The sequence below is a fragment of the Nelumbo lutea genome, chromosome 3 (assembly GCF_056320005.1).
Source record: "Nelumbo lutea isolate HS-2025 chromosome 3, American lotus-T2T, whole genome shotgun sequence".
Classification (NCBI taxonomy): domain Eukaryota; kingdom Viridiplantae; phylum Streptophyta; class Magnoliopsida; order Proteales; family Nelumbonaceae; genus Nelumbo; species Nelumbo lutea.
The window spans coordinates 75,825,861-75,845,783 of record NC_142686.1 but is presented as its reverse complement, the minus strand read 5'-3'; the positions used below and the strand labels follow the sequence as shown (position 1 = coordinate 75,845,783).

Here is a 19,923-nt window from a genome sequence, read left to right as displayed (position 1 = left end):
GTATTGGATTCTCGATAATTAGGAATGGCAACCGATAGGGTACCCATGAAAATTCACCTTCCCATTCTAGGCTAGATGCTGATACTTATCAGCTACCATATGCAGAAGACACTTCCACGGTATCTTCGAGGCCTGGAAGATGTTGATAACGAGGAGGAAATTCCCTTCGACGATGGTGAGCTCACTTTAAACCTGCAAAATGTTGAAAACGAGGAGGAAAATCTCTTCGATGATGATGAGCTCACTTTGAACCTACAAAGCAAATTTATGGGCCTCAAAGGTGGCCCACATTTCTGCTACCGCAATTGATGTGATACCAATTTTCTCGGATTTGGTAGCAAGAATTTTAGCGGGAGATGTTCCAAATTCATGACGTGGGCAGAGTTCTCGTGGGCAGGAGATCCGGAGTCAGAATTTTATCCTCAGACCCTTATTGCACATTCTGACATTCATACCAACTTAACTCAATTAATTCCAAAACGGCCCTAAATAAAACTAATATGTTTTTAGAGGGATTTAAACCCGGGTTCATTAATTGAAACATAAATATTCTAACCACTAAACCATCCATAATGTCTTGCTAAATTAGAATTGATAAGACATACATATTTTAGGTACAGAAAATTCATTTGAAAATACCAACGTCTCAAGCCATATAATCAAACCAGCTCCCAATTGGACAATTCTTTTGCCTTTATAATATCAATTATCCATTTAAGAGATTTTTTGAGATAACTAATTTCATAAGAGAATGTATTTTTTTCTACTATGACATATTATCATTATTTATTAAAGTTCGTTTATTTTAAATGTTGTAACTTTTTAAATGGTCATTAATGAAATTTATAGTATTAATCTGTAACTTTGCTTATTTTAAATTTTGTAACCTTTACATAGCCGATGTTCTTGATATGTGATTGGGTGAACGTGGCCAGCAATGTGTTATGTGTTGTGGTTAATAGATTCAGACTCTTCTAAGTGTACCCAAAATTTAAATACATTATTTAAATCCCCTCGTTAATATTCTTTACATTTTTCAATACTTTGAATCTTGCATCCAATTTTAAATTATACAAGTAAAATATTATTTTACATTATCAAAATCTTAAGGTTTTGATAAACAGATCCTATTAGGATAGGATACCCTTAAATTCCTATTAAATTGCCATCCAGGATGATACATTTTGGTGATTTATTATTTGCGTTATATGATTTACTTATATCAAGGTTCAAAGTATCGACATGTATTGATACATATCGTTTCAAAAGCTCTACAAAGGGTGCATCGGGGTTCTGACTGGTTCAGGGGGTAGAAAAGCCTTAACCAACCCCCTCCCCCGAACCAATTTTGAAAAAAAAAATTAAATTAAAAAAAAGTACCGATATAATCCGATACACCCCTACCGCCATATCGGGCATATCAATATTTTGAACCTTGCCTTATATATATCCTTGTATGTTAATACGTTATGCATACTATCCCCAACCTTAAACTCGGTATTTTTAATGTATTTGTGGGACCAGTATGAGTTTGCTAAATGCATCTTTTTTTTTGGTAAGCTTTCCATTAATCCATCTACCATATCCATACATATCGGAAGTGTATCATGATATTACCTCTGCAATATAACACATGATACCAACATTTTGAACCTTGATCATACGCACAAGACACAACTGAATGCACATTAGTGGGACTGCTAAATCATTTTCATCAATCCATTTCTCCTTTCCTGATTTAGTCAAATATTATATATACACATCTGGTACAACATTTGCAACGAGCCCTACATTACCAAAACAAAAACATGATTCACCAGTCACCACCCCCAGTTTTCTTCATCCCCAAGGGTGTAAAGTGTAAACTACATAAGAATACATTTAAGAAAACGACAATTAAAAAATCAACGCACAAACTAAAGAAGAAAAGAGGAAAAATTCATAAAAGGCATAACTTCTTTTTTGGAGGGTGGAGGTGGGTTAGTATGGGTTTTGCAGCTCGGCAATGGGCTTCTCAGTGATCAGAAACCAAAGAAGCATCTCCCTCCAAGGCTCGCCTCCTCTTCTTCCCTTCCCCATGCCTCGATCTCCTGGGTGCTTCATCCTCACTCTCACTCTCATCATTTCTAAAGCTGTTTCCAACGGCAAAAGAATCATCATGTTGGGTTCTCATGCCTGGTTGATACTTCATCTCATCCTCTGGTCCACCCCCAGACACAGCCATCTCCTGACCCTTACCTTGGTCAGAACCTGCACTATATCTGTCATTCCTATCAGTTGGTCTCCTTTGATCTTTGTTCACCACCCTGCTGCTGCTCTGTGGCAGTGGAGGTGCTGGTGGACGGAATGGAGGCATACCAATTGGCCGACTGGCTCGAGGTGGGGCTGCTCCTATTCCCATTCCACCCATGAATGGGGCCCTCCCTGGTCCCATCATCATCCCAAGCCCACTAGGAGGAAAGACAGCTCCAGGTTGGGAAGGCCGACCATGAAAAACCATGCCTGGCGTAGGGCCTGTTCCATCTATAGGATTGAAGCCCATTGCTGCACTCTGACCCAAACCAGTGAAATCTCCAGAAAATCGTGGACCATAAGGTGCAAATGCACGGGGAGCAATCCCAAAAAGATCTGGCATGGAGAATCCATCAGGTGCAACGGCACCATAAGAAAAACCATCAGCACCCATCATGACAGGAGGGAAGCCCCGGATCCCAGGAATTGGCCGCCCTCCACGAGCAAGTGGCATATGTGGAGGCCACATCACTCCTCTACCTCTTCCTCTCCCTTGGGCAGCATTTATAGCCTGGCCAAAGCTTTCATCCTCTTCCTCACTTTCTTCCTCTTCCTCGTCTTCATTGTCTTCAAAAGGGACAATGTCATGGTTATCAGCCCCTTCATCTGGATTAACTCCCTTAGCCTTTTCTTCCTCCCGCTTTGATTCAGCAGCAACTGAAATTGCCTGAATAAAGTATCAAGTAAAATGAAACCAAAATTAGAAAAAGGAATAGAAAAAGAAAGAAGAATCAAGAAAGCTGGCATCTTCTAATCACATGTTGGCAATTTATTGCACCACATATCTCACAGATAGAAGGGGAGGTAACAAACACCCAAGGACCTTTTCAATTACCAGCTGAGGTGCCACATACCCCAGCTGCATTAACCCTTCAGTACATGAGGGACGTGCAAAACCATTTAGTCAAGATGAGTGATTATTTGACTCAATTCAAGAAGTTGCTTTATTGGGTAGTAAAGCTAGGATTTTATTTTGTGAAGGCCAAGGTGGTTGTAAATGAAAGGATTGGATAACCAATATCATCCGTAGATTCAGTCATGTTTATAGAAACTGGTTGCAATGATGTTGAAGAGACTCAAGACACTTTTTTTAGACAGGTGAAACTGCATTGTATTTCTATTGTAAAGATTAAATATTCTCAAAAGTAAAGAATACACTGTCTATGAAACTTCCACTCATTATTAGGACCCATTTTTTCTCGTTGTCATCTCATCTTAGTTCTAGATCTCTTCCCACAAGTTACGTCAAAGGGTCAATGAGAGAAAAAGGGAAAAAAAAAGAGTTAAAATTTGACAACAAATAAATACTACCCAAAGAAAAAGCTCACTACAAAAAATTCCATCTCTCGACTCTAGCTAAAAACAGAAGTTTGACACTCACAGAAGATAGAACAGGATGTACCTATGAATTGTTGACCTGAAGAATGTTCAAACATTGGACTTATCTATCATATTCACATTCTCATTAATAGATAATAACCAGTAGTTACAAGTTATAACTCTTTACAAGGCTGGCATGAGTGTGCATGCCTACATGGTTATGGCTAAGGCACTAATTGAAGGTAATAGATAATGCAAATCAACTATGCTTGAGACCCCTACATTGAAAGTGACTTCCTGATGTTTGATATGGCTTAGAGAACTGAACCTCCATAGTAACTTGTTAGGGACCCAGAAAGCAGGCTGAAGGTATATTCTAGAAAGAAGAGGAAGAAGCCAGCTCAGGTAATGAGACAGATGAGCACAACTAATCAAAAAACAGTTGGCAACCAATCAAGATTCAGTTACATGTAACCAATCAAGAAGCAAGTGGCTAGTTAGCCATAATAAGGCCACATTACTATTACAATGAGTAATATAAAAGGAGATGGCTGTACACTGAAAAGGAGAAGATAAAAATTTCCTCAACCATTTAGAAGATTTCCAACTGCTTCTTAACTTGATTTTGACATGCACATTTATCAAGAGAATTCGGACTAGCTTAACACTTGCACTGTTCAGCAGGCTGTAGAACCAATGATGAGGTTCCACACCAGTATAAAATTCATGGGACCCGCTGTAAAAGATGCGGGCCCCATGTATTCAATACTGGTGTGGAACCTTATCATTGGTTACACAGCCCGCTGAACAGCTAAAGCGTTCAGCTAAACCTTGCTCTTGTCAAGAGATCAACAAACTTTCTGGTGGTCTAGAAAAAGATGGGCATAGATTCTCAATGATCCAAAGTCAATGGATTTCCAAGAACTCTAAAAGATACTTATATTAGGCCATGTTTGGCAGTGCTTAAAAATAAGTGTTTATTTGGGTCGGGACCACACCATTAAGCACTTATTGGTGTTTGGGAAATAAGCCCGAAATAAGTGCTTATCTTAAAAATAAGGGCTTATTTTTTAGCCCAAATTTTCAGCTTTTTTTCAAGTGCTTATATAATAAGCCCTTATTCAATTTTTTTTCTTCCAAAATTATCCCTAGTTGAATTTTAAAATACCACTAGTTGAATTTCATAAAAGTGCTTTCGTAAAAGTACTTTTGTAATTTATAGAAGTGCTTCTGTAAGCACTTTTATAAAAGCACTTCTATGAAAGTACTTTTATGAAAGCACTTTTATAAAAATACTTTTTATGAAAGCTATGAAAGTACTTTTATAAAAGTTCTTTCATAAAGGTACCTTTATTAAAGTGCTTTCGTAAAAGTACTTTTATAAAAATACTTTCGCAAAAGTGCTTTTATTAAAGTGCTTTTGTAAAAGTGCTTTCATAAAAGTGCTTTTATAGAAGTGTTTTTGTAAAATACTTTCATAAAAGTGCTTTTGTAAAGGTACTTTCATAAAAGTGCTTTCGTAATACTTTCGTAAAAGTGCTTTCGTAAAATTTGAAAGAAAATGAAAGGACGAAATAGTCACAAATGCTTATTTAAGTGCTTATTGGAGAAAAAGACTACCAAACACCCAATATGAAAATAAGTGCTGAAAAAGTTGGGTGCCAAATGCAAATAAGTGCTTATTCAAATAAGCGCTTGTTTTGAAGCACTTATTTTTAACATAAGCACTCCCAAACATGGCCTTAGTGGTAATCCAGAATCCCAAGCAGCAGTGGGCTGATTGCGATTTCACAGTTAGTGGGAATGTGATCTGTAAGATATTTTCTTTACATATGAAGGGCATCTTTTCTATTCAGCTCATCACCACACCAAGTATTTTGTATTTTCTTGGTCTCATGTTGCTTGGGAAAAATTCAAGCTTCCCACTAATTATTATACTATATAGTTTCAGGTACTGGATATGTACATGCTTTTATTTTATGATTCTACAGAATTATTATATAACATAATTTCAGGTGATGTCAAAGATGTAAGAAGCTCATGTAATTTTTGCACTTTTAAGTACCAACAAAGAATTTATCATAAATCAATGTGGTGCCCTTGGTTCTAAATCCCAAAAGATTGAACCTGTAAGTAGCTAGGTTTAGGAGCAAATAATCATTGACAAACCATATGAGAAACATACCATAAGTTCGCTATCTGGCTCAAGATAAAGCAAGGAAGCCAACTGTTCTCCAATAGAGGGTTCTAGCTCCTGGCAATCTCGACTTATCTGCAATTATGAAGGACAACAATAGCACAAATTTAGGTTATCATAACTTCTGCCTCTTAAAAGTGAAATGGCAGCATAATAAGAGTAAAAATAGGCTTAAAAAAGGTTGAAATTTCATGCAGTATTGTGTAAACAATGGGAAGTTATGACCCCAAGTTAAGTACATTATTCCAAGTGTGGAGAAATCTAGGTTTCATTTACATCAAAGTCAACAAAACGTTTCTGCTGCTGACAAAAAAAGTTAACAATCGTTCAGTTTAGATCCAATCTCACTTGGACTTTTTCTTTTTGCACATTCTATGTAATACAAAATTTTATATATTCATTTATTTAGTAATGCTATCAAAGGGGGAAAAAAGAAGATGAAGAAGAATAAGTAAACAATATGTCTTTATAACCTCTACTAGCTTATTAAATATAGTTATCCTTCCTATATTCTTTCTTCTTTAGACATATGTTTCAGGTATACAGAGAAAGATGAGAAAAAGAGAAAGGAATATGCAATTGGAGAGAAAAAATCTTTCCTATCTCCTTAATTGATTTGCTTTAAAGAATGAATAATAGAGGGACAAAACGACAGAACTGCCCAACTATGCAAATTGACTCATTTACTTAATATAAATGGACAGACAAACCCTTTACACCTCACAATACACAACATGATCCAACTCAAGTTGGAGTGTGTGTGTGTGTGTATGTGTGTGTGTGTGCGTATGTGTGTATCCACCTTGTTACAAATAACCCTGATCCCACTCAAATTTTTATTAAACAAGTTAGATAATTCATCTCCAGATTTCAAAAAAAGGAGTACATACATCTATAATAAGAACTTTTTCACTCACAAAGTAATAACCACAATGTAGATGTTCAAGACTGCTATCAGTCTTGAGCACTAATAAATTTCAGGTCCGAAAAGGAGAGGAAGTATAGAGGAAAGAGGAGAAAGAGTAGTGAGAGAGCAGTAGAACACAAACTTTGAAAGGAATGACAGAATCTCAATATTCTGCCGCCGCCACTTCTATTTAATATTTATAAGTTATGCTAGTTACATGAAAGGACACATCTGCCCTTGGTATTTACATAACACAACAATATAAAAATGAAAAATAAATAACTAGAATAACAGATTGACCATCAGCTAACCCTAGGATGACTAGGTATATTCTACCCTACGGACAGAGTGGGACCACAGCTGTGGGGCCCACATCAGTGTTCTCTACACTCCCCCTCAAGTTGGGAGTATATCATTCCCAACTTGGATAGATCCGCCTCTAGCTTCTTTCTTGATACGGTTTTAGTGAGGATATTTGCTAGTTGCATACTGGATGTGATGTAAAGGAGGCATACTTCTTGAGATGAGACCCTCTCCCGTACAAAATGTCGGTCAACTTCAATGTGTTTGGTTTTGTCATGCTGCACTGGATTATGTGCTGTTTGATTATCACAATACAGCATTAGGGGCTTCTCATACTTAATACCCAACTCCTCAAGTAGAGATCTTAGCCATAGGATTTCAGCCACTCCGTTAGCCATGGACCTGTATTCTGCTTCAACACTGAACCGGGAGACAACACTTTGTTTCTTACTTCTCCAGGAGACAAGGGTACCTCCCACAAGGGCACAATATCCTGAGGTAAACCTTTTGTCATCAACACTCCCAGCCCAATCGGCATCCATATAGGCCTCCACCTTCATGTGGTTATTGTTCTTGAACAGTATACCCCTACCAGGGCATCTCTTCAAGTAGGCTAAAATTCTTTCTGCCGCAAGAAGATGTGTGGTTCTAAGAGAATGCATGTATTGGCTGACAACACTAACAGCATAAGTAATATCTGGCCGAGTTAGGCGGAGATATAGGAGCTTTCCTACCAATCGCTGGAACATAACCTTGTCTTCGAGAAGCTCCCCACTCTCTACACTAATCCTGTGATTCTGTTCAATGGGTGTATCCGCAGGCTTGACACTTAACTTTCCAGTTTTTGCCAACAGGTCTACGACATATTTCCTCTGAGAGATAAAGATCCCCTGTTTGGATCTAGCAACCTCAATACCCAAAAAATACCAGAGTACACCAAGGTCTTTCACCTCAAATTCTTGATGGAGTTGTTTGAGGGACTCAATCTCATGGCTATCATTCCCTGTCACCACAATATCATCAACATATACTGCCAGTAGTGTCAAGGAGGACGCTACCCTCTTGATGAATAGAGTATGATCTGACTGGGCCTGTACGTAACCAAACTTCACAAGGGCTAGTCTGAATCTATCGAACCAAGCCTAGGTGACTGCTTCAAACCATACAAAGCCTTGTTGAGCCGGCAGACCTTCTTATTTGTTTCTGCATCATAGAATCTAGGAGGCAAACGCATGTAAACCTCTTCCTGCAGGTCTCCATTCAAAAAAGCATTTTTCACGTCCATTTGGTATAAAGGCCAAGTGTGACTTGCTACAAGGGATAATAGGACTCGAATGGTGGTCATCTTGGCTACCAGGGCAAAGGTCTCCAAGTAATCTATGCCATAAGTCTGTGTGAACCCTTTTGCAACTAACCGAGCTTTATACCTCTCAATGGATCCATCTGCATTATGCTTCACAGTAAACACCCATCTGCACCCAACTGGTTTCTTTCCTTTGGGCAGATCAACTACCTCCCAGGTGTTATTTTTCAACAGGGCATCCATCTCAACCTGCATTGCATCTTTCCATTCTGGGACGGATAGGGATTCTTGCACTGTTCTTGGAATAGGGACATTGGAAATGGAACTAAGGTAGGACCTATAGGTAGGAGATAGGCGATCATAGGATAAAAATTGGGAAATACAGTGGGTTGTAGATGTGGTACAATGTCGTTTCCCTTTACGGACGACAATCGGAAGGTCAAGGTCATCTGTAGGAGGTGAAATGGCAACAATAGAGGAAGTCCCTGTGGGCCCTAGTACTGTAATACCTGGACTTGGAGCTGCAGATGAGATTGGAGTTGGCCTGGACTGCTGATGATCGGGATCAACTTGCCTGCACTGCCTGTGATAGACCCTCAACTCCTGATCCCTCTGACCACTCTCACCATTGCAACTCTCCCTCAACTCCTGATCCCTCTGACCGCCCTCACCATTGCAGCTCTCATCACCCAATGGAATAGGTAAACGAACTGCCCCACTCTCACTGCTCTCCCCCTGAAAACAAGGACTCAAACCCCCACTCACACTACTCTCCCCCTGAGGAGAAACCCGAGGATAATAGGGTGTCTCCTCAAAGAAAGTGACATCCATGGAGACAAACTTCCTCCCTGAGACAGGATCATAGCAGCAATAACCCTTTTGAGTTTGTGCATAACCAAGGAAGATGCATTTGGAGGCCTTGGGTTCGAACTTAGAATGATGGGGTCCGAGAAGCTGAACAAAGCAGGTACAACCGAATGTTGTAATGGGAATAGAAAACAACTCCTCACTTGGGTATAGAAGGGAAAAAGGAGATCTCATATCAAGGACCCGGGAAGGAATCCGATTAATAAGATATACCGCTGTGAGGATAGCATCACCCTAGAAGCGAATAGGAACATTGGAAGTAAACATGAGACTTCTAGCCACTTCCAAGATGTGCCTATTCTTCCTTTCTGCAACTCCATTCTGCTGAGGTGTATGAGGGCAAGAGCTCTGGTGGATAACCCCATGATTAAGAAGGTAAGATGTCAATGGTTTAACAAAGTATTCATTTGCGTTATCAGATCTGAGAACTTTGATCTTGGCATCAAATTGGGTTAGGATCATTTGATAAAAGTTTTGGGTAAGGGCAGGTACCTCATCTCGTGAACGCATGAGATAAACCCAAGAAAAACGGGTATGGTCATCAACATATAACAAGAAATATTTGTACCCACCCATGGAAGGGATGTGATAAGGCCCCCAAACATCAGTATGCACAATATCAAAAAAATTATTATTCCTTTTATTGCTCAATAAATAAGACTTTCTACAATGCTTAGCAAACTCACAACTTTCACATTGCAACTGAGACAACTCAATAGACTCAAATAAAGCTGGAAATAGACTCTTTAGAGACCGAAAGGACATATGACCTAATCGGTTATGCCAAAGCATAACCGGACTCACACTCTAAGAAACAAAAGACCTCTTCCCGAGCAGATAGATCCCATTCATCTCACGGCCAATCCCAATCACCTTATTTGTTTCCAAGTCCTAAAAAAACATCGGTCAGGGAAGAAGGTTAATGAGCAGTTCATATGCTTGGTAATACTACTGACTAAAAGAATGTTAGTATCAAGCTTAGGAACATGCAAAACAGATGACAGGGAGATAGAATCTGATAAATTGATGTCACCCTTCCCAGAAATAGGAACCAAGGAGCCATCAGCAATAGATACTTTATCCCTACCAGAAAATAAATGGTAAGTGCTAAACAGTGAAGGCAAGCTAGTCATGTGGTCAGATGCACCTGAATCTATTATCGAACAAGGTTCAGTAGTACTTGGAGCTAAGGCATGGTAGGCTGAAAGCTCGAGTACCTGAATGTGCGAAGGCAGATGTGGTAGGAGCTGATGGTGACTGCGGTGGCTGAGCTGAATTTCCAACTTCCTTTTCTAACTGTATTAGGGCAGCCCGAACTGCAGCTAAGGTCTCTAAAGATGTTCCTCTTGTGCCAGATGAGGATGTTGAATAAGTGTTCACGGCCACATAAGCAGTGCCCTTCTTGCTTCTCAACTTCGCAGGAACCAAGTGAGGATGCAGTTTCCAACATGTTTCTTTTGTATGTTTGGGTTTCTTACAATGTTCACATACCACATCATTCTTGCCTTCCTTCCTCCTGTCCTCTGAATCACCCCCTGATTTGGGTGTGACCGCTACAAAGGCTGGTGTGAGGGGCTGAGGTTGCATCATAACTTTCCTTCTGGTCTCTTCACTATGTACGAATGAGTATGCCTGAGCGAGTCACACTGTCTCTAGTCAAAATCTGTTGCCGCACAATATCATACTCTAAATTTAGGCCCGCCAGAAACTCAAACACCCGGTTTGTCTCGACCTGCTTTTTATATATTTGTGCATCTTTGGGACTCACCCACTCAAGAGTCTCTAAGTGATCAACCTCACGCCACAGAGACTGCAAGGTAGAGAAATATATTGAAACCAGTTTCTCTCCTTGTTTAAGATTTTTCACTTCACATTTCAATTAATATGCTCTGGCAACATTAAGGGGTTGGGATAAGTTTCTTTCGTAGCATCTCATATCTCCTTAGCTGTCTTTTCCCACAAGTAATTTCGGATAATATGAGGCTGCATAGAATTACACAGCCATGTCATAACCAAGTAGTTTTCTTAGATCCACTTGGTATACGTAGGATCTCCCTTGGGGGGTTCTTTCACATCTCCCAAGAGGTACCCTAATTTACCTCTTCCCCCAATAGCCATCACGGCTGATTGGGCCCATTCCAAATAGTTTGATGTATCAAACTTTACGATTGTAATCTGACCACCCGTCTCAGAAACACTACCATAACTGATGTTCCCAAAGCTGCCTTCTACCTGATTTTTAAACTCCATCTTGGTCAAGTCTCAAAAACAGCACTTGGACTACCAATCAAAATCAAAACAGTGTATGACCGATCTGTATTCACAGTGTATGCGCACAAAACTGGGATAACTCTGATCTGAAACCAACTAGCAAACACAACAGCAACTGTCCGTAGAGTTCTCACCCCTTAAGAGAGTTCGAAAACCGCAAAAGACTATGAAAAAACAGCTTAGAAGTAGGTCTGATATGCTTGGCAGAATTAGGGTTTTAATCAGTCCTCAAAGTGAACAATTTAGTTGCACAATCCAATCAGTACCGTATAGATAGACTTGCAATAGGGTCAATATGAAACCCTAGAATTTGATCAATGCTAACAACAAACTTGAGGACAGCTCCAGGTAGATCGCAAGGTTCAGTCTAACACTAGGGCTTGCCGTAAGATCACTTTTAAACCCTAGAGCAGAAAGAAACAAAGCTAAGGCAGTTCGGCCCAACAGTAGGGTTTGCTGTAAAACCCTAGAGAATCGAAGGGAGAAAACCCTAGAATGGTTCAGCCGCCCTCTCCAGATAGGTCCAACCTATCTTCTCTGATAGAACTTCTCTTAGAAAATAAATAACTTACAAGGAAAAAATGTTCGCTGCCTTCCAAGGTTACTCGAACCCTAGTCTTCTCTGATCCTTCCTGACCACCAACACTCTGCAACCGTGACAAACCTTCAACAGCTGCTAGCCCTTCTGGCGATCTCCAAGAATCAGTCTACGAACTCCACCTTTTCAGCTTCCAGTCCTAGGAGATTCTCATGTGGTCGGCTGGTACTAGACTCACATGAGAAACCCTAACTTGGCTCTGATACCATGTAGATGTTCAAGACTGCTATCAGTCTTGAGCACTAATAAATTTTAGGTTCAAAAAGGAGAGAAAGTACAGAGGAAAGAGGAGAAAGAGTAGTGAGAGAACAGTAGAACACAAACTTTGAAAGGAAGGACAGAATCTCAATATTCTGCCACCGCCACTTCTATGTAATATTTATAGGTTATGCTAGTTATATGAAAGGACACATCTGCCCTTGGTATTTACATAACAAATAACAATATAAAACTGAAAAATAAATAACTAGAATAACAGATTGGCCATCAGCTAACCCTAGGATGACTAGGTACATTCTACCCTACGGACAGAGTGGGATCACAGCTGTGGGCCCACATCAGTGTTCTCTACACACAAGTTCTGTTCTTCCATGGAACATTGGACAAGACAATGTGGACAATTTGGTTATTACATAACAACTTCATGGGAATTGGTACCACATACCCAACCTCTTGAAGTTGACCCATGGCTCTATACTCCACTTCTGCACTACTTCAAACAACCACATCCTTCCAGTTAACAAGATTGCCTCCCAAAAATGTATAATACTTTCTACCAGATCTTCTGTCAAAAGAAGATCCTGACCACATCCTGACCTTTAGCAAGATCCTGACAACTGCACCCCAATGGGTATCTCTAAGAGTTTGCATAAACTAAATCAACACATTTAATGCAAGAGCCAGTAAAAATTAAGATTTTCTAAAATTTTTATTCAATATTATATTTTTAGACAGTAGTGTTGCTCATTTTACGTATTTTTGGATCCAGCCTTAAAGTTTGAATTGTTTGGTTATACATGTGTGTGTGTGTGTGTTGAGACAAAAATATGGAGACTGATTTTGGAATGAGTTTTCTATGTTATGCTTGTGGTGAGTCATTCCCACACCCTAGAGTGATTCTAGGCACCTATTAAGTAATCCCAAATTTCTATCTCTTTTTTCTCTTTTTTCTCTTTAATATTTCAAAAGGCCTTTACAGCCATCAAAAGATTAAATATTATTCATTGAAAAAGTTCGCTTAATATTTCTTTTTTTTTTTTTATAAATAAGTTCGTTCAATATTTCTAAAGGATAAAGGATAAAGGATTGGAATTTTGATCCAAGTACGTTTTCAAGTTTATGTTGAAATCCAAAAATTTCCAATTTTTGCAGCTTTTACTAGTGGAGGGATTAACAACTCTAACAATACTAAAAACAACATATACCTTCGTAAAATTATAAATTTATAAATACCGAAGTGAAAGAGGCACTAAACAAGATCAAGGGAAAAGGCATTAGGACTTGGTGATATCCCAACATTAGTGTGGAAAGGAATGGAAGAGGTAGGCATATTATGGCTAACAAAACTATTTAAAAAGATAACAAAACCAAAGAAAATGCCATATGAATGGAGAAAGAGCACCTATAACAAGAGCGATTAGGGGTGCAAGTTGGGCTGGGCTAGGTTGATTGAGGACCCTAACCCAACCCGAGCTATTGAACCCCCCAACCCTAACCTAAACCAACCCAAAGTTTTTGGGTAGGGTTTGGATTGGACTCAGGTTGGGCTGACTTCTCTACCTCCTTTTGCTACATCTCATTTAGAATTATTATATATAAAGTACATAGTTACTGAGGTTTAACAAAATTTCATCTTAAAGATTTTATTTGGGTAACCCCTTTAAACTTAAAATTATTGATAGACATGCATATGCTTACATATATAGATATATGTGGATAGATAGATAGATATACACATGCATAGATAGATACACGCATACACATACATGGTTGCATGGTTGCATAGACACATACATGCATAAATACATGATTATATAACATCCATACATACAAACATTAAGTCATTAAGTTGGGATCAGGTTGGGTCAGGTTTATCAAGGCTTCAACCCTAAGCCAACCCAAAGTTACATAAAGTTCATACTTTTCAACCCTAACCATAACCTTAACCTGAACTTCAACCGACCCTACCCAATCCAACTTTTTTCATGTCGGATCCGGGCTAACCGGGCCCAAGTTCCATCCCTAAGGATGATATAAAAAGTTGTAATAATTATTGTGGAATTAAACTCACAATTCACTTTATGAAACATGGGAGAGAATAATTGAGCAAAGGTTATGACATGGAACAAATATTTCAAAAAATTGTTTCCAAATTTTTCTCCTTCGAAACTCAAGCACCTAACTGGGACTTTGGGTTCCATAGAGGTTTATGGGAGGAGAACATTGGGTGCTTATCAAATTTGTTGAGCCTCCTTGAGAAAGTTTGTTTGGATCCCTCAGAACAAGATAAAAGAATTTGGACCCCTGGGTCAAAAGGGTCTATCTCATGCGCATCTTTCTTCAAGGTCCTTTGCTAGTCTCACTATCAGTAGGAACAGGTTTTCCCTGTTAAGGAAGTTTGGTGTAGCCCATTCCCCTAAAGGTTTCAGCTTTCAATTGAATGTATTATTTTATATTTAATTTATGTTTTAAATTCAGTTTTTAATTTTTTTTATAAAAAATATTAAAAATTGCAATCTTAGGCCAAAAAGGGTTTTTTCGTGAAAATTGATGGCCAAGGCGCGGATAGATCTCGAAAAGTTACCCAAAATAAAAAAAGAAAAAAGAAAATCACCCTAATCAAACATCGGAGTGAAAAGTTATGGCCTTCGAAAGTTTGCATGTATTGAGTGTGCAACCAGCGACCCGATCACCAAGTCGAACAGGTCAATGGTTGAACTAGCCGAGTCGAATGGTTCTTGACCAAGTCAATGGTTTTTTACCGTCTGACAGGTCTTAACTGAACCGGACCCAAAATCTTGGTCAGGTGACAGTTCAAACGGTTCGACAGGCTGGGTCAATGACGGGTTAAAAGCATTGTTTAAAATATTGTGAAAAAATTAAAAAATTTATTAAAATTTATAATAAATCACAAACTTATTATAAATTTAATATTAAAAAATCAGAATAAACTTATTAAATTTTATAAGAAATAAGAATTTATTATAATCTTAACATTAAAAAATGAGAATAAATTAAATAAAATTTATAATAAAACAGATTTTATGATACATTTAATATTAGAAAAATCAGAATACATGTATTACTATTTTACTAGTGTGAAATAAATATATTAAAATTTATAATAAATCAGAATTTCAATAAGGAAAAATCAGATAGCCTTGTAAAAATGTCAAATTAAACAATAAATCAATATATTAGTTAAAATTGATTAGAATGAATTAGTATATTATTTTAAAAAATAAACAAATAATATACTACAAATATACATATATTTATATAATATATATTAAAAATATTAATACCCATTATATTAACATAAATTAGTCATATAGACATTAATATTTAAATTTAATATTTCAAATAAAACACTCATAAAAAATAAACAAAAAATAATAACAAAAGAATAAATTAGTTACTTATTAGAACATAAAATATGCATAAATATAGAAAAATAATAACAAAAGAACAAATCATACACTAACCATTTAATAATAAAAATATTAAATGGTTAATCTATGATTTAATTCCTATTATTGATTAAAATTTATAATAAGTCAGAATTTAAAAAAACAAAAATATTAAATGGTTAATAATGATAAATTACTTATATAGCCACAAAGAAAAGTAGAAATATTAAATAGTTAATAATGATTTAATTCTTATTAATGATTAAAATTTATAATAAATCAGAATTAAACATAAACAAAAATAGGATAACTTTGTAACATGTCAAAATTCATAATAAATCAGTATATAGTTTAAAATTTAGTAAAATGAATCGGTATATTATTTAAACAAATAAACAGTTAAAATTTATAATAAACTTATTAAAACTCATAATAAGCATATAAAATCCTTAGTGTAACCTTATAGATATGTCAAAATTCATAATAAAATGGTAATGCTTATCAAAAAAATAATGATATTTTAATGAAAAAGTGTATAAACATAACAAATTTACAAAAAAATATTTAAATAGTAAAATTAATACACTATGCTTGTTTTCTGTAATAACTAATAATAAAGCTTGTATTATAACATTTTATTTTCTTTATGCAGACTCAAACATTTAAAATGCCAAGACTAGATGATATTGGGTGGGAACATGAAAAACATGAAGGTGACACGAATAAATTGATTAGTAAAATAAATGGAATTGATGGTGTTTGTAGACTAAAACATCATTGGCAAATGGTTTTAAAAACGTAGCCCAATGTCAAAAATGCCTAAGAAATGTGAGTTTGACTATGCATAAAGCACTACAAGAACAAAAAGCATCTAAGCAAGACAAAGCAAAACGTGTAGAAGAGTTTCAATATGCACTTTCCCAACCATCATATAAATATAAGCAATATGATAGGATTGACAACGAAGATGACAAAACATACCAAAATGATTGTGACAGAAAGAGACAGAATAGTAATACGATATAGTCTCTTGCAAATAGATGGAATAGTGATCAGTTCTGAAGAATTAATTCAAGTAGACCAAGTAGTAGAAATCAAGGAACTAGTGCTAGCTAGTGGTAGTAGTAAACAAGGCAAAGTAGTATGCATTGTTCATATAATGTACAAGATCCAGAGGTGCCTATAGACCCACACCTATATCAATGCAAAGGTGCAAGTCAAAAAGAACTAGAAATCAATATTTAGTGGTAAAGATTTGAGAAAAAAGGTAGGGAAAGCAATGGCAAGGTTCTTTTATTTCAATCCTTTTCTTGGAATGAAATGAATTGAAGCGAGTGTATCTTAACAAGGGCAATTCATTGGTTGAAAACTTTGGATTCTTTCCAATTGTTCTCCTTTGATGACCTTTTGAAGAATTGGTTATTTGCGGCAAATAGCTCCTCTACGAAGGAAAAAGGTCAATGTGTTTTGGACCCCACTACCTGATGGTTGGTTAAAATTGAATTTTGATGGAAGCAATGAAGGAAACCCTAGACCCTCAGGCATAGAAGGAGTAGGGGTGGCCACGAGCTGAGCTTCTCACGAACTATTCGAGTTTGGCTCAGTTTAAATGAGTTTCGAGCTTGATATATAGGCTCATTTACTAATCGAGCCAAGCTCGAACCCAATGAGGCTGACTCGTATACATATACATGTACATATAAATACATATATATAAATATATATATACATATATATTTATATATATAATAAATAATTTTTTATATATATAATAATATTTTTTATGTATAATAGTAAATAATTTTTATAATTCTTAGTTTTTTGTATGTAAAATAAAAACATTTTTATATGTTTTTTATTTTTTACATGTATAATAATAAATAATTTTTATAATTCTTAATTTTGTATGTAAAATAAAAAATATATTTTTATATGTATAATTTTTAGTTTTTAGAAAAGAACTTGGCTTGCAATTGAGCTCGAGCCAAGCTGAGCTCGAACTTGCAATCTTTGAACCGAAACAAGCTCGAGCACGAGCCTAACACAGTTTCAGTGAGCCAAGCTTGAATAGCCAAGTATTCGGCTCGACTCAGCTCGAATCCACCCTAAGGAGGAGTCTTGAGAGATAAGGACAAAAACATCTTAACCTTATACTCGAGTTCGATGGAAGTAAGAGACTCACTCTGGGCTGAACTATTGGCAGCTCTACAAGGTATTCAAATAGCAAATCAAATAGGAGTTGAGCATCTTCTAGTCGAAGGAGATTCTAAGATTGTCATGGGCTAGTTATCAAACCCAGGGTCAATCACATGGTGCTACAACCGTTTCCTAAAGAAGGCAAGTTGTTTAACAAATAACATGTCTATTAGCTCACATTGGATGAGCAGATCAACAAATGCTTTGGCTGATTATCTTGCTAAACAAGGGGTATTAAGGGAACATTTGTATTGGGCAATATTGTAATGTATTGTTTCTAGTGTGTTGTTTGACTTTTTACACTTTACTGTCAAGGGAGGTTGGCACCTCGTGCTCTTCCTTGGGGTGTTTGTTTACTTTTGAAATCTTTAGGAAAACTTCATTTTTACTAATTTGTTATTGATCTTCTTTATGTGATGGTTGTGAATAAGACAATAGTCTAGTAATTTGTATGAATGCTTCTTTATCTTTTTACAATATTTCCCCTAAACATTTCCAACATTTCCGACATATGTCCTATGTTTTGGTAAATGATGTTTCCATCAACATTGACATTTAAAACCTTGATCCAAGTAACAATTTAAAGATTTAAGGATGATGAAAACAATATTTAAGATGATGAGTTGAGTTGACATCAACAAGTTAACAAATGATATATTGCAATAGAAAAGAAAATGACACCACTTTGGGTTATCATGTAAGTCAGACTTCTTTAACTCCAGGTCTAGTTACATACCTTTACTGGTAGGTTCTCATTGTATGGGTTCCTCAAATGACGAGTCTTGTGGAATGACAACTCACATAGCTACAAGGCAAAACATAAACATTTACAAAAAAAAATATATATATATATATCTTCAATACATGTATATCTTGGAATCATCCAAGAACAATTTTTACTTAGAGAAAACTACAAACTACAAAATAAGAAGGGAGGGATAAAAGATAATTAACAAAGAAAATTCACTATGGTGGAGAGCATCACTGCACATGCAAATTACAAATTATATGTTCACAACTCCACATGTAAATTCAACAAAGCCTCACCCCAATGATAGCAGATCTGCTCCATAAATCCTGTTTTGTCATTCCACTCAATCAGAGGCCATGTCTCCATCAGATTCTAGATTTGAGCTAGGACATCTCTTCCTCAACCAAGGTTCAAAGTATCAAATATGACTGATATCATACAATTCAAATGAGTGATACACTTAGATTAAAAAACTTTTAATGTTTCAAGAATCAATCCAAGAGACATCTCTACTAAGGGTATTAACCTTCAAAAGTGGTCATATATCCTAACTCCTAGTATTTCATGTATTGGTGGGTTCACAAACCAAGGCATGTCATACAATGTGCACCAATACATTGTGATAATTTTGAACCTGGACTTCAACCTAAATCCTTTTTGGCCTTCTCGTAGTCCTTTTAGAACCATCAACATGCAAGTTGCATAATAACATAATTAGTGATGCAATGCAACAGGTGCTATATATGCAGTCATGCACGTGACCTAGGGTGGAACTGAGGCAAGGTTGGTGTATTTCTCCCAATTGGTGTATCATCTGTAGAGGTCACGATGAGGATTGCTACCACCTATTATCTTGTCCCTTTTCTGCAGACCTTTAGGCTTGGCTACTTTCGTTGTTTGGGAGTAAATGGAGTTTACCAACAGAAGTTCCCATGCTCTTCAACCATTCTACTTTCTTTTGGCCTACAAAAAGAGTGAGACTTATGTGGAGATGTGCTCGCACTGCCCTAATTTGGACTCTTTGGGAAGAAAGGAATGCTAGAATTTTTCAAGAAAAGGAAAGGAGCAGTCAGGAATTGAAAGACTGTGTTGAATAGGGCAATACCTTGGCTGAAGACTTTGGAAATCTTTCATCAATTCTCTTTTAATGACCTTTGGAGAAATTGGTCAACAGTAGCGAGGTGTCCACCCCTAAAGGACAAATCAATTACAAGCAGGTCTCCTCCATCTTAAGGCTCACTGAAGTTGAACTTTGATGGAAGTAGCATGGGTAACCAGGATTATCTGGA

General features: G+C 36.9%; 1 protein-coding gene across 2 annotated transcripts in view; it reads right to left on the bottom strand.

Annotated features, from left to right (window-relative positions):
* Positions 1-1,695: 1,695 nt before the first annotated feature.
* The window catches only part of CPSF30 (cleavage and polyadenylation specificity factor 30), a 66,408-nt gene continuing 48,180 nt past the window's right edge, over positions 1,696-19,923 (bottom strand). The window contains exons 5-7 of one of the 2 annotated variants that reach the window (XM_088979989.1): positions 18,620-18,688; positions 5,798-5,884; positions 1,696-2,959 (exon numbers count right to left, since the gene is read on the bottom strand). In XM_088979989.1, coding sequence (XP_088836115.1) covers positions 2,015-2,959; positions 5,798-5,884; positions 18,620-18,688 — 1,101 coding nt within the window. In that variant the 3' untranslated portion in view covers positions 1,696-2,014. The remainder of the gene's footprint in view (positions 2,960-5,797; positions 5,885-18,619; positions 18,689-19,923) is intronic. The other variant, XM_088979990.1, reaches the window with a different exon arrangement.